This window comes from Chelonoidis abingdonii, chromosome 8, assembly GCF_003597395.2.
Source record: "Chelonoidis abingdonii isolate Lonesome George chromosome 8, CheloAbing_2.0, whole genome shotgun sequence".
Classification (NCBI taxonomy): Eukaryota; Metazoa; Chordata; order Testudines; family Testudinidae; genus Chelonoidis; species Chelonoidis abingdonii.
Window position 1 is genome coordinate 99,337,950 of NC_133776.1, and position 25,641 is coordinate 99,363,590.

General features: G+C 42.0%; 1 protein-coding gene across 6 annotated transcripts in view; it reads left to right on the forward strand.

Moving 5' to 3' along the window:
- Window positions 1–25,134, forward strand: part of ATP11C (ATPase phospholipid transporting 11C (ATP11C blood group)) — a 118,205-nt gene extending 93,071 nt beyond the window's left edge. For 3 of the 6 annotated variants that reach the window (XM_032773213.2, XM_075068869.1, XM_075068868.1), the window contains 7 exons: window positions 6–65; window positions 1,642–1,769; window positions 4,655–4,790; window positions 6,184–6,249; window positions 7,302–7,405; window positions 11,715–11,868; window positions 21,241–25,134. In XM_032773213.2, coding sequence (XP_032629104.1) covers window positions 6–65; window positions 1,642–1,769; window positions 4,655–4,790; window positions 6,184–6,249; window positions 7,302–7,405; window positions 11,715–11,868; window positions 21,241–21,381 — 789 coding nt within the window. In that variant the 3' untranslated portion in view covers window positions 21,382–25,134. Of the gene's footprint in view, window positions 1–5; window positions 66–1,641; window positions 1,770–4,654; window positions 4,791–6,183; window positions 6,250–7,301; window positions 7,406–11,714; window positions 11,869–17,113; window positions 17,205–18,390; window positions 18,496–21,240 lie in introns of all 6 variants that reach the window. The other 3 variants (XM_075068870.1, XM_075068867.1, XM_075068866.1) reach the window with 3 other exon arrangements.
- The last annotated feature ends 507 nt before the right edge of the window (window positions 25,135–25,641 follow it).

Here is a 25,641-nt window from a genome sequence, read left to right on the forward strand (position 1 = left end):
TCTAGAACCTTTGCTTCATTTTACCACAGTTTTTATACCAGTTCTTCTGTGGATTCTCGCAACAGGTATGTTCTAATAACAAGGTGATAAAAACACGCTTTAACTGTCAGAAAGTGATGTCCCATAGTCGAGATTTGGTTTCGTTATCCTGCATGCTCTTCAACTAACTTTATCAAAGATGCCACTTAATGGAGACTAATCTAATTGCTAAGCAACAGATTTGGAACATTAAATATTTGAGGTATAACTTAAAAAAAAAAAAAAAGGAAGTTCCAAACTCTTTTTCCCTTTTTTCCAACCATGCACAGAGGGGCATTTTCCAAAAGTAACATGAGAATGTTTTTAGAAAGTCTTGCTATTAACTCATGTTGACCTCACCTCCTCTGTTTTATAAAAGAACAAAGCCACACTATTGCATTTCCTTGTACTAAAAATGTCTCTCACAGGACTAGGTAGAGGAGCTTATTCCTTAACAATAAGCTAAAAAATAATGAACCCGTTGAGGATCTAGTCCCAAATAAAACAATGAGCCTATATTCGACCTACTACAAATGAGTGCCCCAGCTGTGTAGAACTTTGTGACAGGTGGGATGATGTGGCCATTAAAACAAAAAGGTCTTGGAACAACAGTTTTGGGTTCCTGTGCTCATTTGTGCATTTGTTTGTTGTCTCTGGGTTGCCCCAGGAGCAATCAGAAGGAAGAGCAAAACCATTCAGGCAATTGGAAAATGACTTCCATTGAACCAAAAAGAGGCTTTTCTTGGTGTAGTCCCTGTCTAACAAGGAATCTTTCAGAGAGCAGGTGCCGAGGACAGAACGTGTGTGTTTGTTAAAGTGGCCTAGGCGGTCTCAACTGTATTAATTAGAATCCAAACAAGAGAGCAGCTGTTGACAAGGTAGGAAGTGACTGCTCTAAAATCACTTTGCCTCCTACCTTCCCATGCTGCACTCCTAAAACAATGAGGCCAAGATTTTAAACAGGCCACTTTAACTTGTTAATCCTATGGGCTCAACTGCTCTTTAATTACAACCTAAAAGGGCTTGCCTCGCTGACAAAGCCTCCCATGTATGCTCGCAAGCTCAACTTTCCGGTGGCCCCCAATGAACCTGAGCAAAAAGATGGAGAACATAATGAAAGTGGCTGATGCAAATTCAGCCACTGGACTTTTTGAGATCCCCGCTTCTTGGTAATACTCAGAATGACAACCACATCACTTCTTTTCGAGGTGCTTTTACACTAGACTTACCATCTCCCATATTAAAGGTGCAGCGTGAGATTGCAGGGGGGGTGTTTGATTAACAGAAGGAACTTCATTTTAAATTTGGAATCTGAAAGTATCATTGGGCTTGATCCAGTTTGCTGGAAATTTGCCCTTTGACTTCAGTTTGGGCAGAAACAGGACTTTTGTCATTAAACTGTAACAGTGGTAAAGGCAAATACAACTTGCCTTTAACTCAGTTGCCTCCAAGCATGAATTGGGCTAAATTAGTCATGTGTCTGTTGCTTTGACAAGAATCTGAACTGTCCTGTGTGTGTGGAGGGTAAGAATAGGAAAGCTTTTTATCTTTTTAGGGGAACATTTTTAAAGTAAACAGGGACTTTTCTGTAAATATTATTCACCCCCTTCTGCTGTTTTTAAGCCTCTGTACGATGCTGCTTACCTTACAATGTACAACATCTGCTTCACATCACTGCCTATCCTGGCCTACAGTCTACTGGAGCAGCATATTAACATTGAAACTCTGACCTCAGATCCAAGATTGTATATGTAAGTAACAAAGAGTTTGCAAGTTCCCACCGTACTCTTGCCATTAACTTTCTAGCAGAGATTAAGGCTTGTTAGTAAGATTAATTTTGCAGCATTTGCTACTGTTGATTTCCACACACTCCGGTCCCACCTCTGTGAAGTGGCAGGAGTGAACAGAAGAGTAGCGAAAAGGCTCAGGTCCTTCTGTTGCTCGAGTGGAGTCTTGGAACTAGCGTGCTACTTTGAGGTCCTATGGCTTATCTGTAGTCATTTTGAAGGGGCCCTTATTCACTGTAGCATTCTCCAATCCATTCAAACAAGGCAGCGGCTCCTTGCTGTATCTGTGCAAAGGTGTGCCATGCCATGACTGCAATTTCGCTTTCTGCAGGAAAGGGAAAGTCAGGGAGTGTGCCCCTCTATTGCTGTGTCTTGTACAAAATGGGAATTATTCCTGAGTCAGCCAGTGACACGTGAGCAGGTGATGGGAGGGCGGAAGGCATGTCCTGATGAAGAGAGCAGAGATGCGCTCACTTACAAAGAAATGCATATTGCTGAGAGTCTGGCATGCAGGGAGCTAGAGCCTTAGTTGGGATAAATTTATTCCCCATCCTCTCCATGTCTCCCTAGACTTCCCCCAACAAGGCTTTAATCAGCACTTCAAGTACTAAAAGCTGAAAACTCTGCTGTGCTATCAGTAGTCCCAGAGTAGCTTTCAGGAACAACGTATAAACATTGCTAAGGGAAAGTGCTGATTAATAGAAGTCTCTCTTTCCTGGAGGGGTTCCTTAGTAAAGGCTATCAGAGAGCGTATGGTTTTTCATGGGAGACCAAATGCATAGATTCTCCAATCTTTTCTCCCTCTCTCCCACCCCATCAGCCACTGGCACGTACATGCACATCTGGCACAATCCCTTTATCACCGGCTAAAGGAGGCACTTTTTTCTCTGACTCTCTTATTAACATACCGGCAGCACACACCTGATCCCAGGTTTCCTGTTGCCCATACCCACAAGTAAATTGTAGAGATTACCATCAGCATTTAGAGCACCAGCAGTGAAACAAATTCAGGGTTGCTCCGTTCTTTTCTGTTTGGGTTCTTACACTGTGTCTATCACTGTGGTACTGGTGCGCCTTTCTGTTGTGCATTAAGTTGTATGGCTGGCATCTGTCATGGTAGCCCCGACCTGTTCGAGCCAAGAGCCTTGCACCAGAGAGCAGCCAGCTGTCTATTCACCAGGTGTGGAGTCAGAATGTAATCTGCCTTAAAGCTCAAAAAGGTAGCGTATGCAGTGGACTTTGCCTGCTTTTGAAATGGGCACTCAAACGTCCTCTGCTACCCTCCTTCCATTTGGCAAAAGACCACGGCATGTTTTTAGACCCTTACTGAATCCTGTGTAGCAAATGCATTCACATGGCTGGCTAGAGAATGGTGAGAATACAAATGGAGGCGAGCCTAGGAAAAACAAATGAATTTTACAAGACTGGCTCTAATTTAAATCCTCATGACTTTGCACGTGTGGCTGACTACAAAGTGACTGCAGTGCAACTGTTGTAGACAATGCCAAGTTGCTGCTCTGCAGAGCTTGAATTTTGAGCCACTATAAAAGTCCTGTGAATGAAAAAGTGCTGCGGGACATAAATGCAAAGGCAAAATAAAACATGCAGGAAAGAAGCTCTGATGATTTTCCGGACCCCCAGGTGTTAGACCTTCTCTCAAAAACGCACATTACAGAACGTCTTCCTCCTTCAGCTTATTGCAGCATTGCCTTTGCCGCATCATAATTGGACTTAAGTAAGCTCCTCTGTATTATAAACTATAATTATAGTTCAGTGCTACAGCTGTTTGCAGAATCCTGCCTGCTGGAAATTGAAGTAATACATTGTTAGTTATAAGGGAAGGGAGGTGGGGAGAGTTGCTGTTTTCACTTAGATGTTTTTCCCCCTCCCAGCTCTAGCTACCTGTCCAAATCCCAGCAATAATAATGATAAAATAAAAAGACTATAAAAGATTCTCCTGAATGGGGGGTATATACTTCCTAGAGATTTTGGGAGAACCTGCTTTTTTCTGCCCAGCCACTGTTACTTATAGATGGCCGTAATCAAAACCTGCAGTGCCTGATATCTCTCCATTCCTCTAATATATGTGCATTGTTCTGGGATCCTTTGGAAATGGGCAGAAGGAACAAAAGAAAAGGTACACTGAGATATTCCACCGGAGGGAGCTCATTTCTCCAACCCCATCAGCAGAGCTTCTGTGAAAGTGTTCCAGAGCCTGTAACTACTGTTGTTTAAGTGCCAGATCTTGTATCTAAATTAACCCCGCCCCAACAAATCCAACCACACCCCCTCCCCACATTCATGTACATTTTGTATACAGTTCAGCAGGTTACTGTCAGCCTGAGCATTTTCCTCAGCAAAGGAAAAGCGCTAGCTCCACAATATCTAGGATTAATGTTTCTGAACTGGAAGAAATTTACCTTTTGAAAAATACAGGTTAGGCAGAAACAAATTGAGAGGGGATAGCAGTTAATTTGGTCATGTCAATGACTCCTTCATTACTGTCCTCTTTTAAAACTGAGCTGCTGGAATTTACAGGTGCTAAGTTGTGTAGCAGTTTTGTAACACAGCAATAGAATAATAGTGCAACCTGCTGTCTTCAGTTTGGACTGACTCAGGATTTGAAGTTACTTCTCCAGAACTGAAAGGGGAATGCATTAATATGCTGAGCCACAGCAGTCATAGATTTCTCATGCCGTTTGTGCTTTCTCCCTATAGCGAGAGACTTGCTTTTGTGTCGCACAAATCTCGCCACCAAAATGAAGGGCCTGATTCAAACCCCATTGAAGTCAGTGGAAAGACTCTGAAAAAGTGAAAGTGATTTTTCTTGTTACTCTGTTTCTTGACAGGAAAATTTCTGATAATGCCATGTTACAATGGAAGCCTTTTTTATACTGGACCTGTCTGGGCGCCTTTGAAGGACTTGTGTTTTTCTTTGGCGTTTACTTTCTTTTTCAAAATTCATCATTAGAAGATAATGGAAAGGTAAAAAACAATAAAAATAAACCCGTTGAGTATATTAGTGTGTGTTTCTGTACACTTTGTATAATGTGTGTGTGCATATCAGTCAGTGAAATGTGTCTAGAGTCTTGTCTTATGATGTAGTCACGAGTTCCCTTAGTAGAGCAGGAATAATTTGAGATCTGTAAACCAAATTAGGAAAGATTTTTTTAATTCTCTGTATGTGAAGCCTTTTCCAGCTTGCCATGTAAACAATTTTAGAAATGGTTATGCTGTCTAGGTAGAACGACCCTATATACAAATGTGATTGCAGTCAAAACCATGAGACCATCTCCTACCATAGGCTTCACACACAACTTTTACAGGGCGTTCTGTGTGCAGAATGATAGGAGGATGAGGCCCGCCAACTTCAAACCTTCTAGTTTGTAGTGAAACTTAGCCTTGCCAAATGAGCTCTTTCAAAAACTGATATTTGGAGAGAAGCTATTGAAATGTGGGTTGATTTCATGTAGATATAAAACACATATGCATAGAATTTTTGGAAAAGTTTTATAAGCTCCATTTTATAACACAGTTAACCCACTGTACTGTCATTACAACACCCTTATGTACTTCAAGGGTGACTTTCTGTAATCATTCTGGTTCTATTCAAGTGAATTTGTTTTGCACTAATATGCTAGTAAATGATTTGAGTCTGAGTGACACTCTGAAAACGAGCTATGTGGCTATGTCTTGTTTTGTAACTACTTAGGACTATAAGGACTGCTACCAGCAATTAATCATAATATCCATGTATGTTTGATTGAATCCTTTTTTGCTCCTATTAACTTTAATTTTTTTGCATTTTTTAAAACTTTTGCATTTCACTTTCTGTTTTAATGTATGCATCCAGATCTTGACAGCCTATGGTAAGCATCTGTCCCATTCATTGCCATCATTTGGATAAATATGCAGTATCTGCTTTTCTTTGTTGTGCGTAGTCACTGGTATCTGCAAACAAGCAAACTCGGACTATTCTAGTTTGAAAATATCAACCAGTATGTTCAGCAAATGGAACAAAGTTACACAAAAAGTGCAGCTACTATGATGCTTTCCGTGTTATAAGAGAGCACAAACTGAGGAATTCACCTAAATCCAGGTGCTCCAAGTGACTTACATTCTTGATAAACATGGCTGTCGGTAGAAGACTTTGTTACTGTCACAACAAGTTAATTGTTTGTATGGTACTGCATGGCATAGGAGTATTGTAATGGGCAGCAAGCTTTACAAGAGCATTTGCTGGTGCATATCTTTGTATAGATGACTGTAAAATAAGTCACTCCATTGAATTTTACACACTGTAGTTACTAATTGTGTAGTTTGTGTTGTTTTTTCAACAAGACAGAGAGATACATGTGGCGATTAACATGTTTTTCAGGTTTTTGGGAACTGGACGTTTGGAACTATTGTTTTTACTGTATTAGTGTTCACCGTCACTCTGAAGGTTAGAACTTTTCCTTTATTTTCAATATGCCATTGAAAGATTATAGCAGAAATAAATTGTGTGTACTGTAGTGTAAAATTATACACTTTATGCTATAATGTATCAGTGACATTTGTTTCCTGTAGGGTTTTGGATCTTTGATCCTTATGTGTATTTAAAATGTCCATCATTTCTTTACTGTACAATGTATCTCACACAACTTATAGTCTCATCTAGATTTTTCGTGTGTGGGTGGTGTTCTCTCCCCTAGTACTGGTGAATTTGTTCTATTGCCTTTTCTTCCTTACCTTCACCTCTTGGGTTTTCAGCTCAGGAAAGGAGAGAGAGAGAGAACTGAAATTTTTTCTTTACCCGGTCTTGGCTCCAGTACTTTTCAATGAGTTGGAGCTCTGTCATAAAAATACACTTGCCAAATCATAATAATTTAATAATTTGCATTGCACTAGAGCCCAAAGGCCTTACCAAGGATCCAGGGTATAGTGAGCTGTGTGTATATACAACCTACTTTGGCAAAGGGTCAGCCTTTATTCCCTTGTAGTGGTTAGATTATGTATAGAGTCTGCTACTGCCTGCTGGTCCATTACCTCAAGCAGGAGAGCATCACGTTGTTAGATCCAGCGGTCCCTGGTTTGTTTCCCACAGGCATCATTACAAATACAAGAACATAAGATGCAGCCCCTTCACCAAAGACCTTACAAGAGTTTTCTGACCCAGCATTCAGAATAGCAAGTGAAGCGTGTGGGAAGAATATACTCATAACACAGTCATTTCCCAGATGGAGTATTGAGTGGTGTCAGGCTTTTTCAGTGAAGCCTTTCAGTGATGACTTAAAGCTCATCAGGGAAGGTCTTTCGTTGGTGTTGTGCCAATGTGAAAATCAAGTATTTTCATTGTTGAACCTTTGCTAAGAGACAAATGACTAGTGAATTTAGACATCTACATGAATGGAAGGAAAACCTCTACTGCATGTGAAGGAAATTTGTGATATAAATGGCTCTGGAGATACACATTGTTACTAATGACTATTCCATTGGTTGTTTTCACCTCTATAGCTAGCATTAGATACTCGATTCTGGACCTGGATGAACCACTTCGTGATTTGGGGCTCCTTAGCCTTTTATGTCTTTTTCTCGTTCTTTTGGGGAGGAATCATTTGGCAAGTACCTTTCTTCTTTCAATGATGTTTTTGTTTTGTCTTTAGGTGAATGTGCAATGCTTGCATTGTGTGAAAGAGACGGACGAATTCATGGGTGGGGTGGGACTACAGGAATCCAGGGATTGTGGGTTATGTTGTTAATCTAAAATGGTAGATCCCTAAAATCTGTAAATAGTTTTAGTATTAGATGCTGATTAATGTACAGCAAATAGTGTAAACTGCATGGAAGAAAATCACCAAGAAGCATACTGAGATTGAAGTTGGTACTTCTCCTAATGAACATCTCTAGATGATGGTTTCCAAATGTGAAACTGTCTTATTCTTTGTTTCATGGCAACTGCAGTAATATCTAACTGCTGGGGATGTTTTTTGTTTTGTTTTGTGGTGGTGGGATTAGTGATTCGTTATCCTTTGAGATAAGTCAAGGAACTCTTTCACTGTATATTAGCAGAGCTTGTAAAATTCACTCGCTTGTGGTGATCGTACTTGCCTGAAACAGCTTCCTATCAACCTGTACAGAAGCAAAGCTTGCCTTTTAAAAACAAAAATGGAGTTTCTAGCCCCTACGGCTGTAAAGATAACCTTTCACATGAGATATGATGCAGAGCTGTTTTCCTCAGTCTTCAAACAAACCATTCTAATGCTACTGCTGCTCATGGCTTTCCCATGCTGTAACCAAGTGGAAGTTGACACTGAATCTTGTCAGTCAGCTACTGTGAGTTCCCTGTGGGAAACAGGGTCGCTTAAGAGACCCCGGTTAATTTCCCTACTCCTTAGGGAAAGCTAAGAGCAGCTGTGGAGGCCGGTACTTGGATTTCTGACTGAGGAAAGCCTGGAGAAGAGTAAGTTAGTGGAGACCACTGTTACTTGAGCAGCAACCAGGAAGCTGTGGGTCATGTGTAGTGGGGTACAGGAGATGAGGGAATGGGGGCCTTCCCTTTCCAGTGGCCGGAAGAGTTTGGGGGATTCAGATTGATCAGACACCTGTTAGCTGGCATCTACAAAAGATGGAGCTTGCACACAAACACCTTGGTGTGAATCCAACAGCTTTGGTGAAAAAGGGGGTTTGGTTTCTTACCTGGGGGTATTCTTGGATATTAAGGCCATCGTCTTAATTTGTCCTCGTAAATATTTCAAACTCTGGGTAGGTGGATGGGTGACCTGGAGGGGGAGAGAGAGAGAGAAAATGTAGGTGAAGCACACACTGTGGGAGAGATGTTAGTGGAGTGGGAAAGAGAACAGAGAATGCAGGCAATGAAAACAATGCAGGAATTGATACTTCGTAAAGGGGGGGAAAGGTGGAATGAAGCCAGGAAGAGACAGGCCTGTCTCCCATGGACTGTGGTGGGGCCAGGATTTTACCCAACGTGTCTAACAAAAGCAGGTGAACCATAGTAAACTAAACTTGTTAGGCAACGTTCTATTAAATATGCTGCAGATTGATTCCCCCTGCAATAAACAGCACTAGGCCATTGTATTCCTTTATTTGGCAGGGACAGCACCCAGAGCTATAAGCTTTGCCCACAAGCCAGTAGGTGCTGGGTCTATTTTTCAGTCCCAGTCTGCTAATAAACAAGCTCAAGTAACTAAACGAGCTTTATTCAGGGCCACAGGCTTCGTTTGCTCTGGACTCTAAGACCTTAAGCAGATGTTTGTCTGTAATCTTACCAGCTATCTCATTACACTGCAGTTCATGAATTTTCCACTGGAGTGTTTACTTTGCATAGCTAAATGCGTAGCTAAATACTTAGCTAAACAACCAATGCTTTAGAATTCTTGTCCTCATTTGTGTCTGAGGCTTCCTTGCCATGTATCTGTCAGTTCCCTTCTGTCATCAAGGGAGGTGGAAAGATACAGTTAACCCTTTGAGGGCTTTGAGTCTCTGGACTTCCACCACTAAAAAACATCTCGAAAAGCTCTACTTGAGTCCAAGTTCAAAGTAAAATGATGTGTTTGGGATAACTTTTTCTCAATAATAGCTTCCTTAATATTAATGGTCTGTGCATTTTACTGTGCAGACTAGACAAGGTAAAGCCTCATTTCAGACGACAATGTTTTGTCTTTGCTTCTTGGGGCTTGTCTATGCTTACATTTTAGCGCTCTAACTTGCTGGCTCAGGGGGGTGAAAAACTCCCCTGAGCTCAGCAAGTCTGAGCACTTTAAAGCGCTAGTGTAAACAGGCTCTGGGTGCTGGGAGCTGGCTCCCAGCATTCAGAGCTAATCCCCTCGTGGAGGTGGATTACCAGGAGGCGCTGGGAGAGCTGTCTCCCAGCCCTTGCCCACGACCACACTCGCACTTCAAAGCACTGCTGCGGGAGCGTTCCAATGTAGCCAGGCCCTAAGAGATGGCCTCAAAACTGCTTGCTCTTTGTATTTAGGGATTAAGATCATAACAAATGTTAATGACAGAGAAATAGTGAAGAGATAACATACGGGGAAGCCTTAAAAGCAGTGAAAGCTGATCTGGTCTCCTGGAGATCAGGGTCAATTTTTCAAAAATTTCCTTTTCAAAATGGTATCAGCTCGTTAGAGCCTACGTTGAATTGAAAGCCAATGGACTTAGGCTCCCATGTGCCTACTTTTGAAAATGAGACTTTGGCACTTTTGAAAATTCTTTCCCTCCAGTCAAAAATGAGACAGAAAATAAGGGACTAGGGATGGAAGAGAAAAACAGGCAGGAAAAATGAGAAGAGATGACTCTCCAAAGAGTCTAATTATTACACACGCGCTGCCATTTAGTTAGGTAATTGAAAATGTCGTCAAAGAGAAGTTGAAGCAAACATGTTTTGAAAATGCATGTGACGATTGCAATGGAAGATGAAACGCTGTGTGTTTAGAGGGCAGTAATCCCTGCCTGGGGGGTGTTTTCCAACAAGCAGTTGGAATAGATTCAGGATTAACTCTTTTTACATAATCCCAGAGTTTCTGGCCAGCTGCAGAAAATACCTTCTGACACCAGCACAATCTGAATGTAACATATATAACTAACAGAGACTTGGCAGAGTGTTGCAAGGAAAGCCCGGATACAAGTATGTAACTGAGAAGCAGGTGGCTACAAAAGGGACATCTAAGGCGGAAGGGGGCCAGAGTAGTAAAAATCATGAGAGCTGAGGTGCAGACAGTAGCGTAGTAGCTGAGAAGGGCCTTGGAACTGGTAGCTGAAGATGAAGGGAAGGCGATGAAGGGATTTGAAGGTGGGAGTGATGTGGTCAGAGTAATGACCCAGCAGCAGCATTTTGGCTGGTTTGATGGGGAGCAGGCTGAAAGGTGGGGAGATCATGGATGCCAGCATTGCAGGAGTCAGAGGAAGGTGTGATACTAAATGCCTGGACAAGGGCTTCAGCTGCAGGGTGAAGAGGGAAGGACTGCACCTAGAGTTGTGGTTTTAGGGGGAAAACAGATATGGTTAGGTGGCCTGTCTGAATGGAGCAGAGGAAGAAGTTTGAATAAGGGCTCATGTATGCAAAGATTTAGTTCATGGCAAGCTGGGCTGTGAATCTGCCCCATACCAGCCTGTCCTATGCAAGCGCAATAATGAGCTTTTATCTGCTTCTCTTACAAAGAGGACTAGATCAAAGGGCACTAATGAACTGTTAATGTGCATCAGCAGAGTCTACACAGGCAGTTGGAGTGTGGGAAGCGAGTGCAGAGCAGATTCAAACCCCAGCTTGCCAGGGACTCAGTGTTTGTGTAGACAAGCCCTAAAACATCACATTCCAGGGACAGTGATGCGCCTGCCTATGATTGAGAGAGGAGGGGGAAGCTGTGTCCTTTTGAATGTGGGTCCGCACAGGGTGGCCAGCAGGAGGTATGGGACTGTCAGAGGTGAGAGACTATAGAACTAGGGAGATTTGGGATAATGGGGATTGACACTACATCAAGTTGGGGCAAAAGCTGATGCTGAGCAGAGGAGGAGTTGCTGATGTAGAAGTAAGAGAAGAAGAAGCAGGAGAGAATTCAAGGGTGGAGCAGAGGAGTGGGGAGTGACTGTGACAAACAGCATCTGGCTTGGAGGATGACATTGGAAAAGAGGCTCTGAGCGTTTGCTAAGAGGGAGCTGCTACTTGCTTTTAAAGCAGTTTCAGTAGATTGCGGAGCAGCCAGATGAGAGAGTAAAATAAAAGCGGCAGGAACGAGTATCTTTGCAGGCACAAGCGCTGGCCTCTTTACACATGCAAACATCCCCCTTCCTCCTCCATATGAAAATTTGTCTCATGAAAGTGCTAGTCATAATTTGAATCTCACCTCGCTGGAAAACTGCACTGGCCGATTGTATTGTCTGAGTTTGTTTGTGTTCCTTCTCTTTCAGGCCTTTCTTGAAGCAGCAACGAATGTATTTTGTATTTGCTCATATGGTGACGTCCGTATCAACCTGGCTGGCCATAGTTCTCCTTATCTTTATCAGCCTTTTCCCAGAGATTCTTCTAGTAGTTTTTAAAAATGCGAAAAGGAAAAACTATCAGGTAAGGAATGAGAGAATATACCACAACACTTCCCTTCTTTGGAGAGGTGCTTCCATTCTTCTAAACTCCTGACAGACTTTGGGGTAGCAGTGCACCATTTGCACCTAGGGAGAGACTGCCTGCCTCTCATCGTGTCATTCCTTCATGTGCCAAAAAGGGTCACAAAGTGTTAACCAGAGGTACTGCCCCAATCCGCGGAAGCAGACACATCAGCAGTGCCTTTTCAGTCAGCGTTTGACGTCTGTATATCGTGTAACTGCTTCTGGTTCTAGAAAGTATATCTTGCGAATCACATTGGACTTCATTCTGCTCAGTTTCACTGCTCCAACCCCATTACAAGTCTTAGTTGACTGTCAAAACTTGCAAATTTGACCTAATCAATCATCTAAGGGGAGTTCTTAGGGATTTTGTTTTTGGGGGATTAATGATTTTTTGATGGGTAAGACATCTTTAGTTTTTTTCATCATCTTCCTCATTCTTATCATAAGGGTGGAAAAGTAGATTTTGTACCTGAGTTGCTAAATTTTCACAGTGAATTTGCAAGGGACTTGACAGCTAGTTCAAATACACCTCTACCTCGAAATAACGCAACCCGATATAACACGAATTTGGATATAACGCGTAAAGCAGTGCTCTGGCGGGGTGGAGGCATGGCTGCGCACTCTGATGGATCAAAGCAAATTCAATAAAACGCGGTAAGATTTTGTGGCTCCCGAGGACAGCTTTATATCGGGGTAGAGGTGTACAGTCAAAAATAGCCTTGCCCCACTGTCCCTGTTACCATAGTATTGGGAAACCTCACAATCACTTATGCCTTTATCATTCTATGAGGTAAGGAAGCAGTCCAAAGAATCATAGAATATTAGGGTTGGAAAAGACCTCAGGAGGTCATCTAGTCCAATTCCCTGCTCAAAGCAGGACCAGTTCCCAACTAAATCATCCCAGCCAGGGCTTCGTCAAGCCCGAACTTAAAAACCTCTAAGGATGGAGATCCCACCACCTCCCTAGGTAACCCATTCCAGTGCTTCACCACCTCCTAGTGAAATAGTGTTTCCTAATATCCAATCTAGACCTTCCCCATTGCAACTTGAGACCATTGCTCCTTGTTCTGTCATCTGCCACCACTGAGAACAGCCGAGCTCCATCCTCTTTGGAAATCTTCAGGTAGTTGAAGGCTGCTATCAAATCCCCTCTCATTCTTCTCTACTGCAAACCCCAGTTCCCTCAGCCTCTCCCATAAGTCATGTGCCCCAGCCCCCTGATCATTTTTGTTGCCTCCACTGGACTCTCTCCAATTTGTCCACATCCCTTTTGTAGTGGGGGGCCCAAAACTGGATGCACTACTCCAGATGTGGCCTCACCGATACCAAATAAAGGGGAATAATCACTTCCCTCAATCTGCTGGCATTGCTCCTACTAATACAGCCCACTATGCTGTTGGCCTTCTTGGCAACAAGGGCTCACTGCTGACTCATATCCAGCTTCTCGTCCACTGTAATCCCTAGGTCCTGTTTTACAGCTGGGGAACTGAGACACAGTGGCTAATTGACTTGTCGTGAGATCACATAGGAAGTTTGTGGTGCACTGGGGATTAGAACCCAGTTTTCTAGAGTCCCAGCCTAGAGCCCTAACCACCAGGCTGTCCTCTTTCTTTATCACTACCTGTCAAAAAAGACAGTGGGTTTTCCCATGCATGATGCAGTGTTTCCTGAAGGCCAGTCTCACTCTGCTAAAAGAAGGGGAGGAGTGGTGGGAGGAGCTGTTTGTTTTTAAAATAGAAATTACTTGCTGCAAGCTTTAATGGTGGTAACTGTCTTTGAATGTTGGTGACAAGCACCAGTTTACCATGGCCTATTTCCCCAACACTGAAAGCCAGCACAGCTGTGGTTAGAAAGTGCCTGGAAGATGGTGCAGGAAGGAACAATCAGTTGCATACACACACACAAAACGCGAAATCACTGCCTAGGAAGGAGTACTGTGGAAAGGGATCTGGGGGTCATAAGCTAAATACGAGTCAACAGTGTAAGACTGTTGCAAAAAAAGCGAACATCTTTCTGGGCTGTATGAGCAGGAGTGTTGTAAGCAAGACACAAGAAGTAATTCTTCCATTCTACTTCGCACTGATTAGGCCTCAGCTGGAGTATTGTGTCCAGTTCTGGGCACCACATTTCAGGAAAGATGTGGACAAATTGGAGAAAGTCCAGAGAAGAGCAACAAAAATGATCAAAGGTCTAGAAAACATGAGCTATGAGAGAAGATTGAAAAAACTGGGTGTGTTTAGTCTGGAAAAGAGAAGACTGAGAGAGAGAATCATTTTCAAGTACATAAAAGGTTATTACAAGGAGGAGGGAGAAGAATTGTTCTTCTTAACCTCTGAGGGTAGGACAAGAAGCAATGGGCTTAAATTGCAGCAAGGGAGATTTTAGGTTGGACATTAGGAAAAATTTCCTAACTGTCAGGGTAGTTAGGCAATTTATTCCAGTGCTGAAGGAGGTTGTAGAATCTCCATCATTAGGAATGGTCTAGATAATACTTAGTCCTGCCCATGCATGCTGGGGACTGGACTAGATGACCTCTTGAGGTCCATTCCAGTCTTATGATTCTATGTTAAGAAAATGAAAAGTTCATGTTCCCTGCTATGTGCTTCTCCAGTTGTTAAAAACATCTGTGCAACGTCACATCAGAGCTCTTAGCCCCATCCTTCTCCACCTCCACCACTTCCTCCTCCTTTACTGGCACCTGCTAATGCTCAGGTACTGTAGCCTGTCATTCTGTGTTCCTCCCATAACCAGTGTATTTCTTTTCAGATGGGGTATATTAGCAATTTAGGTTCAACGTACTGTTTGCACATCTCTGAGCATCAGGTTACTAAGCTGTCGTTTTGTACCATTTTGATAACCTAGTTTCTAGGCAAAGTGTGACCCAAAATGTAAAAGAATTTTAATGTAACCATTTATGTTTTAAATGACGCTAAGTTTCATTGGAATTTGTGTTCAGTGAAATTGTAAAATTAGTTTCAAATACTGAAGTTTAGAAAGAAGAGATTTTTCTCATGGTGCTCTGGTATCCAGTATGACTTTACTGTAAGCTCTGTGCACTTCTTTCCGAGTAATTTTTTTCTTTGGCCTCTGTATTTTGACCAAAAATGGGTATTTAACTACATATAATAATACTGAAGACTTAAAGATCTTTCCTTAAAACACTTGCTAGATTCCCTTAGCACAATATTGATAGTGCAATACATGTGCCTATGAAATAACAAAATCTGTGAAACCAGTTATTACTGTTCAATTTTATAAGCAATGAAAACGTTTGGAATCTTTGTTATGTTTATCAGACAGGTTTCAACAGCCTACCACTTCCAGCGTAAAAGGCTATGTTTGTTTTCCTTCGAATTCTTGATTACATTGGTTCTAAGAACACTGATGGGTCAGAACGAAAAAGAGAAACCCAGTATCTGACTCTTCTTTAAAAATCTGTCCTCATCCTGTGTTCTCTTTGATTTATAGGGAGGGCTAACCAGCTTGGTGGGTGGGAGGTGACGTCCAGTTCTTAAGACCTTGAGTCGCCATGTTAGAATTTTTCTTTTCTTTTTCGTTTTTTGTTTAAGACACTAAAAATATAGCCTAATGGCGTCTAGGAAGTTAGACTAGCCAGTTTCAAAAGAAGAGAGTAGTTTGCTCTCAGCCGTGGTGGTGAGGAAGTTTCCTCAAGGTGGGAGAAATGTGGTATAATGAGTGTAGTGATAGAAAAGTCACTCAGGTCTAAAACCTCACCCCGTTGACTTCAGTAGGAGCAGGATTTGGATCTTGCCGGAATTTAGGCGACAGCATCTGGTAGATCAGCCGTCTGGTGCCAAAATTTCCTTCTGGGGCCACACTGGTGGGGTAAAGTTTGTGGGGGGAGGGGAGGTTCTTCCAGCTTCCCATTGCGTCCCAAAAGTTAGTCATTGACAATGCCCAGCTGGTCTGTGCGTAAAAGGTGCGTCCTTGACCAATCTGTGGCCGGGCCTCTAGTTGATTTGGCTAGAACTTCCTCACCAGGGGTGAAATCCTGACCCCTCTGAAGTCATTGGGAGTTCTGTTGTTGACTTCTTTTGGGTGTGTCTACACTGCACTCTAAGCCTGGGACTGCGGGACCTGGACTTGTGAACTAGGTGTATCCAAGCCTGTCCTTTAACACCCACACTGCATTGTAACATGGGTTTACAGTTGCTGGACCCTGGTCTCACAGCTGTGCTAACACATCCATACGGCACTAGGCAGCCCTTCTGACTTGGGTCTGCAGCCTGACTTGCATCCACGCTGCAAAATGACAGGGATTGGACCCAGATCACACCGGGACTTGGACTCTGACCCAGCTCCCTAGCCGAGTCATAGGACCTGGGTTCTGCCTGCTCGCTGACTCGCGTCAGACTGCTTTGGGTGTAGATCGCAGGGGGGCTTGGTCCCAAATCTGAGTCAGGGCCCAGGCTTAAAGTGTGTAGTGTAGATGTACCCGTTGGGGCCAGGATTTCATCCCTTGTGCTCACACAGACAAGCAAGACACCTACCATCCAACATAGTAGTTTGGTGGTTCCCTCCTTCAGCAGGAGCAGGGCTGAAGCCTCGAGCCCCGGCAGCTGTGCTCCGGCTCTCGAATTGCCAAAAATTGTCATTATGTGGCTTGCAAGGCTAGTAAGTTTGGCCACCCTGATGTGTATATACATAAAAAACACAAGATGAGGTTGTCAAGATGTTATGTTTCAAGTAGCACTACTAAAATCATAGTCAAGAGTTTCGGACATGGATGTCTAAAGTTAGACACCTGTGTCCATAATTAGACGCCTAAGTAAGTGGCCTGATTTTCAAAGGTGTCAAGGAGCCGCAGCCTCCACTGATTTCAATGGAAAATTCCAGACTAGGTCACTTATTCCAACGTGCTGGCTAAGATTTCAAAAGCCAGTGCGTATGACTAGCAAGAGCAGTGACTGCTGTCTCGTCTTTCAAAAATGGCAGGTGAAATCCTGACCCCATCAAAATCCACGTGATATTTGCCCTTGACTTCAGTGAGGCTGGGATTTCACCTGGAGCGGTCCCATTTTGTAATGTTTCTCTTCAGTGCACTGCTATTCGCTCGGCCTGTATTTGTCAATGTTTCTATGTGCAAGTGTTTTGAACTGCAAAATGCATTCATATTTTCTTTTGGTTTCTGCATTTCTCTCTCTCTGCTGCCATTTTCCACCTTTTGTGCTGTTGTGAACTAGGTAACGAAACGCCTTCCTTCCTCAGGAACATCCACTATCTTCATGCTCTCTCAAACTTCCAGCAATCACAGTTTTTCTTGGAATGAATAAGGTGATTTCTTTTCTTAATCAGTACAAGTTTGCTTGTGCTGCTGTTTTTTCCTTCTCCAAATGCTTAACCGCTGATAACCTGTGGTTTTTAGATCTGCTTGTGCAATAAACGGTTTTTTAAAGGTACCTTTTCATTTAAATGTATTTTCTCTACCCCTTTCCCTTTCGTGTTGCTATCCCATTATTTAAAGCTTCACAGCAACTTGCTGCACATCAGCTCAGCAGTGCTTGTTGCATGCATCTTCATTATTTAATACGACCCATAGATGTGCATGGTGCTTTACAGACAGACAGACAGACGTAAGACAGGTTACACCCTCAGGGGATTTACAATCTGCATTTTGGACCAGATTGCCAGCTAGTGTAAACCGGTGCGGCTCCATGGAAATCCATGGAGTTGTGAGAAATAACACCAGCTGTGGATCTTGCCCTGTCTTTCCATACCCTCTTTTCCCCCTGTAGAGCCTGTTTGAGTCCATAAGCTAAAGCTTTCTTTGAAACATGGAAACAATAATCTACTTTGATTGTTCTCCTGGTTACTTGATGTGTGTGCAAACAGTCCATCTCGCACTTGGCCAATTCCGTAGGCTAGGAGTAACTTCACATTCCTTTGGCTAACAAAACAATATTTACTCACATTACAGTAAAGAATGTATTTTGCTACTCGTAAAAGCTATAAAGTTTTGACAAAATAAACAAAGATTTTGTACCAGTTATGCTGAGTGCAGTTCTCAGTTGCAGCTGCTCTCTATGGGGATGGTAAGATACCAGAGCATTTTATGCATGTTCCTAGTTGGTTTCATTTTCACCTTTCTGTGTTTGCTACATATGTCTCAGTGTCCAAAAATACTACTATAGAGGGTGATGGATTCTTTCCCTCTCCTAGAAACTTCCAAACTTCGATGCCCGACATTGAGCATCTAAATGAGCGGGGGTGATCTTCAGAGTTGTGACGCACACCACTCATATCCACCAAAGGTGCCTTACTCGTTGGCACTCATACTTGAAAAATTTGGCCAATATTTCCTAATCTTGGCATTTATAACTCATGTCTTGGTTAGTCTTTTTGATTATTTAAGTTAAAATTTTATTACAGAATGATTCAATAAGTCTTTTTTTATTTGTTGCACCACTGGGTAGATGAACATGTCTCATGTGCTTTAAGTATTTTTGCCTCACTATTACAGAAAAAACTGAGCAATAGGAAGGAATCTGATTCACTGTCGTCCAGACGTTCTGTCAGACCTCTTCTTTTAAGAACATTCTCAGACGAGTCTAATGTATAGTAACAGGTACCCTGTCCAAAAGAATTGGGATGGTTTTAAAGGCACAGATTAACCAAATGTTCCAAAAATCAATTAAAATATAGTTCTTATCATCTTCTCAATTGGTGGTGTGGGGCACCTGTCTTTGCAAAACATAAAGGTGCAATGCTTGGCATACATTTTAATCTTCGGAGCTATCCATACAAATTTTTCAGAACTTCAGTAAATGTGTGCAGATTCTGTAGAGTTCCAAGATCCCACTGTATGTAAATGAAAATGTACAGTCTAGTTGGCATAAGCAAGTTTATTTGAGTAATATTGAAACAACTGAGACTGAACATACTGTCATTAAATTACGTTAACAGTGATCATAAAACTTTAATACTCATGTATTTGTAAAGAAATATCCAAATCCCAATGATTAAAATTATTCCATTATTGCATCTGGATCAATTCAAAGGTTATGGGTTTGGTTTTTTTTGTAAGTGCACGCTTTTCTGTCAGAATTAGAGAAAGAAATGTTAATGTATGTGAACAGAACTGAATCTAAACATGTAATGTAGTTGATTATATGTACAGCACACTTGTGTCTGTGTGTGTGTATACAGACATATAATTACTAGAGTACATGTTTGGCTTTTTAAATGATCATGTTTAGAATCACTCTCTATGCTTCTAGCTGTAGAAATAGATAAAAGTGCCAAATTTCATTCATGTTTAGAAGAAAAAGCTGCAACCTTGCTACAAAATGTCTTATTGTTCCTCCTAAGGTATTTGTATATAAATTTGCAAGTAAGGGAGCTATTGAGGCAAGTAAATCCCAGGTTAGAAAGCCCACTTTCCCTGGTCTTTGTTAGTAAATATTTGTGTTAGTCTGGATGTCCATATTCCCAAGTATTAACCCTGCTGCTCCTTAGTGTAACTATTCTGTAGTGAAACAAGGCGGGGGTCTAATCATGAATGAAAGATTGCTTACGTGTAAGTCTACCAGTGGGCTAAAAACAGAGGGTGCTGCCCATTATCCAGTGCCCTTATTAACAGAGCCCTAAGTATCGCTTAGAATAAAAATATCAGTTCCATGTAACTCAGTGATTGTTCTACCCTCCTATACTTTAGGTGATGCTGCATGATGTTATTTTCAAGCAGTCTGATTCATTTGGCTCAGTTGCTGTCTTCAGTTTTTTCCTCTTTTGATAGACCACGCAGCCTGGTCAGTGTACCAGATTAAATAATTAGACCTGCAAATGGCCTGCTTCCTCTGACAGGGCTATAGGGTAGTCTGGGGTGGAGTTTTCAGATGTGATAGGCCTGGAGGTCTGCTGAGCTCCTTGTCAGTCAGTTGGAATCCCATTGCACCCCTGAGTGCTCCATTCACCACTGCAATTCAGAGAACAAAGTCACAGTGGCTGAATTTTGCAGAAATGTGTCACCATTTGGGGCAGTTCTCTGCACCCAGATTTTTGTTTTGCACAAGGTTCCATAGACATGGCTAGATTTTTAAATGTCACCACGGTTTTGGGGCACAGAAAAATGCCCCTATTTCCACTCCAAAAATTCTGAGGGAAATTCTTAGTGAAAACAGGCTGTTTCCACATTTGCAGCAATCCATGAAAAACATTTAATATTTGAGTGCATCACTTTCTTGTTCCAAATAATTTGCCCACCTTTGTGTGGACTCTGTGAGGCACACAGCCTCTGCAGAAAGTTTGCGCTCCTCAGTCACCTGGGGGCAGCGCAGGAGCACCAAAGCAGTGATGGCAACCCTGATATTGCAGTAACCCCTGTCCCATTAGAGCACCAGCGTGTTGCAGACACCCAGCAGCGAAAGGATGGCTTGATCATCTGAGCCTCACGTTTTGTATTGTTGGTTGCTCTAAGAATCCTGTTAGCAGGATGTAGGCTACTTGGAAGCCCAGTTTCCAATCCCACAAGACTGTGGTTGTTAAATTGTGTGCCACTTTCCCTTTGCTTACTTTGGTGGAAGTCTTATGGAAGCAAGGTGTTACGTGCATGTCAAATATTTATGCCTGTGGCCAGCTTCAGCCATCTGATCACTCAGATCTGACTGAGGATCTTTCCAGAGAGCAATCACCCACTTCTTCAGTAGTTAAATGCTGCAGTAATTTTTCCATCTGGGAAGCATATTGCTTCCAAAATGTTCTGCTTTCCAGGTCACATACATACTAGCCAGTGAGTTTTCCATGCCTTATTCTACACCTCTTGATGGATATCATCCTCTTTCACCTCCTGTGCAACTGGAGCTAAGCATTCTGTGCACGTATGTGCATTGAATGATGGAAAAAATTAAGCAGCAAGAAAAAAAAACAACTTTAAAAAAGAGGGGAATTTCCCCCTAGTCACTGAGTGCTATTAGTTGGGAAAGATCCCATCCTTCCTAGATTACAGGAGTTTCTCGTGGTAAATATTTAATTCCTGCCTTAACATCAGATCAGATGTGATCAGTTCCCTTCACAAAGCAGTGTGGTGCCAGGTTGCAGTTGGACTGAATTAATATGAGAATCACAGAGGAGAGCAAGTCAGAAATTAATCCTTGACCTAATGTAGCATTTTGAAAACTCTGCAAATTCATTTGTCGCACAGCTCTCTCCCCTTCACTGTGAATGCAGTTTGGCATTTTTATCACTGTCTTTTTATCACCATTCCTGTTACCCTCCTAGCAAATTCTAATACTTGGCTGCCTAGAATAACACAGCTATGATTTTTGGAATGTAAAGATTAAAGTAAATGATCTTTTTCCTTCTAATTTTACAGACTGTACCCTTTAATTTGCCTATGCTATTGTCCTACAAATCTATGGAGAATGGTTACACCTCTGAAATGAAGCTTGAAGATGCTGTTACTAACTTGACACAAAGATGCCATCTCAGGATACCTCAAATGCAACAACTTTAAACACTGCACCTTGTCGTGCTGCAGGACAAGACGTGTTTGAACTCACAGTTCTCTTTAAGATGATGCACGTATTGTAAGCAGCCCTGCTGACTAAGCAGCGGAGGTACTGGCCCTCATTTTTTCAAAGTCTGAAAATGGAAAAGTCTGGGACATGGAATCGGGAGTGGAGAAAAGAACATCTAGAATTCCATAAAAATGGAACAATAGAAACTTTAGAGACACATGGATGCTCCTTATGCCCATTGAATAGAAGGAGGCACCTCCATTACAGATTCATCCAACAGCAATGAATGGCCACTAAAGTCTTATTCTTTTGCCTGACCAAAGAAGTAGCACAGTCTTTCTGCTTAATCATGGTCTTGACCAACTCTCTTGGAAGACATCGGAAAGGCTCCCATCATGGAAGTTGGGTTGGACCCTAAATTAGAACCACAGTCTGTCATCTTGCACAGCTGCCATTGCTGCTAATGAGGGTTGTGCACCAGCGGCTGAAGCCAGGATCTGATTGTTAGAAAAGTTCAGCTTTCAAATCCACACAGCAGAAATACTTGAAAATATTGAAGGACTGAGCTGCTGATGGTGTGAAATGTCCAGTGGCATCTCCTTTCCATTGCAAACAGCAGGGTTAGACTATTAAATGTTCTGTTTATTAAAATGCAGAAGTGTGTCAGCCTGAACATTTCTGAGGAGCCGATCAGAATATTGGAAGAGTTTTCATGGGGCAAGACTTCTTTTCCACATTACCAAATTTGATTCTGGAACAGGCGGAAGACACAATGACAAACCCTTTCCCCTTATGGATTGAAAATACACAGAATTCTTTTATTACTCATGAAAAGCTCCTTAGTCAGGAAAGAATCTTAAATAAAAGTTGTGTTGTGCCAGGTTTTCAGCCCAAGCTTAACTGGGTCTCTGTGGTTATGCTCACACTCCTGTGAATGTAATAGCAGTTGTTTGGAGACCTTAAAGACCTGAATGGCAGTCACAGTCAGGCCCTTAAGTGACTCATTGACATTGATTGTGCTTGCAAATAATACCAGATAAATCTGCAATCTTCATTATCTCCATCAACAAAAAGGGAAGTCAGTTTTAAAAATAAGTGAATAAATACATCTGGCTCTAGGAGTATCATTTTCCTTGGTTCTAAAATCAGCAGATTTTTTTTTTTAAATCTGCATATATCAAGATATTGCAAGTTAAGATGTTGATTTAATAATGCCACGTGTGCGTAGCGTAAAGGTAAAATGCTTGACAACCAACTTCTATTTGTTTTTTATTATGCAGGAAAACAATACTACTTCGATTACAAAAAATTCTGAGTGAGCATGGATTAAGTGCAATTGGCATTTTATTTTTTTTAATAATATTTTTCCACCAGGTTGATTTTCCCCTTCATCCTGTATGGCCCAGGTTTCCCTGTGCTAGATAAAGCAAACAAAAAAATACTTGGGGTAAAAATTTTCAGAGTAAGTAAGTCTTCCATTTTCTTAGCCTCCCAAGTCTTATTGCAGGTCAATGAGACTTAGGCTCCTAAGTCACTTGGACACTTTTGAAAATTTTACCTTTAGGCTTTGCTTTGCTCATGCACAAATAGACTAGAAGTTAGGGCTGGACAGAAAATTCCCATCTCCATGAAATTTTGATGAACAACAGAAAAGAATTTTGCAAAACATAATTTTCCATTCTCTCCCTTCAAAAAGTTTGGAAACTCTAAAACTGTAAAGGAGTTGGCACTACTATTCTCAGAAAGCTGTGCACCTGATTTTATGCCTGCTAATAGACTTGGTTTTAAAAAACACTGACAGATTGTTCGGTCTTTGGCCTCTCTCCTGCTGCCTCTGAAGTTGTTGGGACATTTCCTGAGGAAAAGCTGGATCAGGCTCTCCTGCCCCGCAAATAAGGACAGGCAAATCCTTGTCTATATATAAGCAGTCACACCAAGCCTGCCATTCATAGAAAGCGAGGTAAAGGAGCAGAAACTGCATGCAAGAGGCGTCTGTCACCCCTGCATGTCGTGACTGCTTTATGCTACTCAACATGGAGCAGGGGGAAATGTGAGCAGGACTAGTGGATTGCACACCCCACAGCTCCTAAGACCCAGCATGGACAGGAGAGTGGTCAGCCCCATTCACTGCACTGCACCTTACCTAGCAGTAGTGGCCACGGCGCAGCCACGCCTTGCTGAGCACAGGTGGGATTCCATTCCCCTTCATATTCCCTATAAGCAAGGCCCTTTTTCCTTTGGCTCATCCCATGGGACTAGAATGGAGCCTTAGGTCTTGTCTGATCACCAGTGTTGATGGCTAACGTTGTGCCTACACATTCAAGCATGAGGGGCACATCCCACCAATACACTGACAATATGATCTGTACGCCAATTCTGATCTTTCTGTTTCAACGCACAGTTCTGTTTGCTTGTATGTTTATATAATCTTCAAAACATGGGCACTGAAAGGCAGACTTCCAATGATCTGAGACCATTCCAAGGCTGATGCGGACCGCCTCCTTCCTGGTTTGTTTTGTGTAGCATTCTACGTTGTTGGGGTCCAATTCCGTTGCGGCTGATGCCAGCTGAATTTTTGCTTTTGGCTTCAGTGAGAGCAGGATTGTGGTATATTCTCAGGAGTACCGATGGGGGAATGGAGGGGGAAGGGAGGAATAACTATTCAGCATTTTAAGAGTAAGCTTGATTGGAACCAAATTTTTCTCTTTCCATCTCCAAATAATTAATATTGGTGTAGAGTGAACCATTCACTGTAGACCTACATCTGAAACCAAAACTGATGCGAAGATCCACAAGGGTGGGCTGGAATTAACACATAACATCTAGCAGACCAGCTGTAGAGTGTTGGAAATGCAGACTTTCTTGGCCAAGGGCCTTAGCTAGTGTATTGGTGCAGCTCCACAGAGTTCAGCAGAGCTAGTCTGATGTACACTAGCTAAAAGTATGACCCTCCGGATTCAAAACTAGCAAACTCCAAATCTATTGCTTCCTGAGGACCTACGGTATAAGAGAAACAGAAGAATGAATTCTGCAATTAGGGAAGTCCTGCAGCTGGGATCCTACCAGATATTAGATAGCTCAGAATGGCGATAATTTGACAGTAACACAATAATACTGTGATTTTGTTCATATAAAATACAAGTTGTATTGTTACGCCACATTTCAGTAATGAGCTAAAAGGTCTGTAGGAGCTTACAGGTGGAAAATCTTGAAGGAAACTGGTTAGTGTTTCTAACAATTCCCTGCATATTAATCACACTGATTAGTGACCCAGAAAGTTAAGAAAAGTAGCTAGACTCGCTCAAAGTACTAGTGAAAAGTTTCATAAACTCAATCTATTTTTCAAAACTAATCTTTGTATGAGGATAGTATAAATTGTCAGGAATTACGTACAAATTGAAATGCAAATTTGCATACCTACCTACCAGTGGAAGATATAATTAATATCACGGTTGCGCCACTCATCCAACTTCTCAGCCATGGAATTTTTTTAAATAATGTATCATATAAAAAGGTGTAAATTACACACAGTTGATGAGAAGAAACATTTTTCAGCTTCTTTTAAAAAAATGGGACTGCAAACTTACCTTTCCCCCTTCCCCACGTAAAATGCAATTTTATAAATGTGTTGCTTTATATAACAGATATTGAATGTGAATGTTACCTTTTATGAATGCAACTTGCCCTTTTTCATTACGGAAACTTCTGTTTGAAGTAATCAATAAACTTTGGTATGTTGTTCTGATTAATATTTTTGCCTTGTCTGTCTCCTGGGATGCTCCTAAACCTCATTTGCAGGAGCAAGTAAATGGCTTATCATAGACGCATAAGATGCAGGTCTTAATGGAGGAGGTAATTGGGAGAGGTCTGGTCTCTTACATGTTGTACACAGTGCTTCATTCACATAGGGCCTGAGCCAACCACCTTGGGAGTCAGTGGAAAAACTCCCATTATCTTCAATGGGACTGGATTGGGTCGACAGAGACATTCGTAATTCTCCTTGGGCAACTCCCACTGCTGTCAACAAGAATTACACACAAGGGAAGAGTATGGTAGCTTCTACTTTCTCAGCAAATCAGACCACTTAGTTGGGCACCAAATATGAAAATGTTGGTCCTGATGCAGAATGTTATATATTGGGTACTTGGGTAAGGAGTAACTGAAACAATCAACTGTTTTTAACCTTGCCTTCCGCTCTACAGACACAGCAGAGAAGATCAGCGCCCTATCTCTAAGCTGTCTGGAGTTGATGAAAT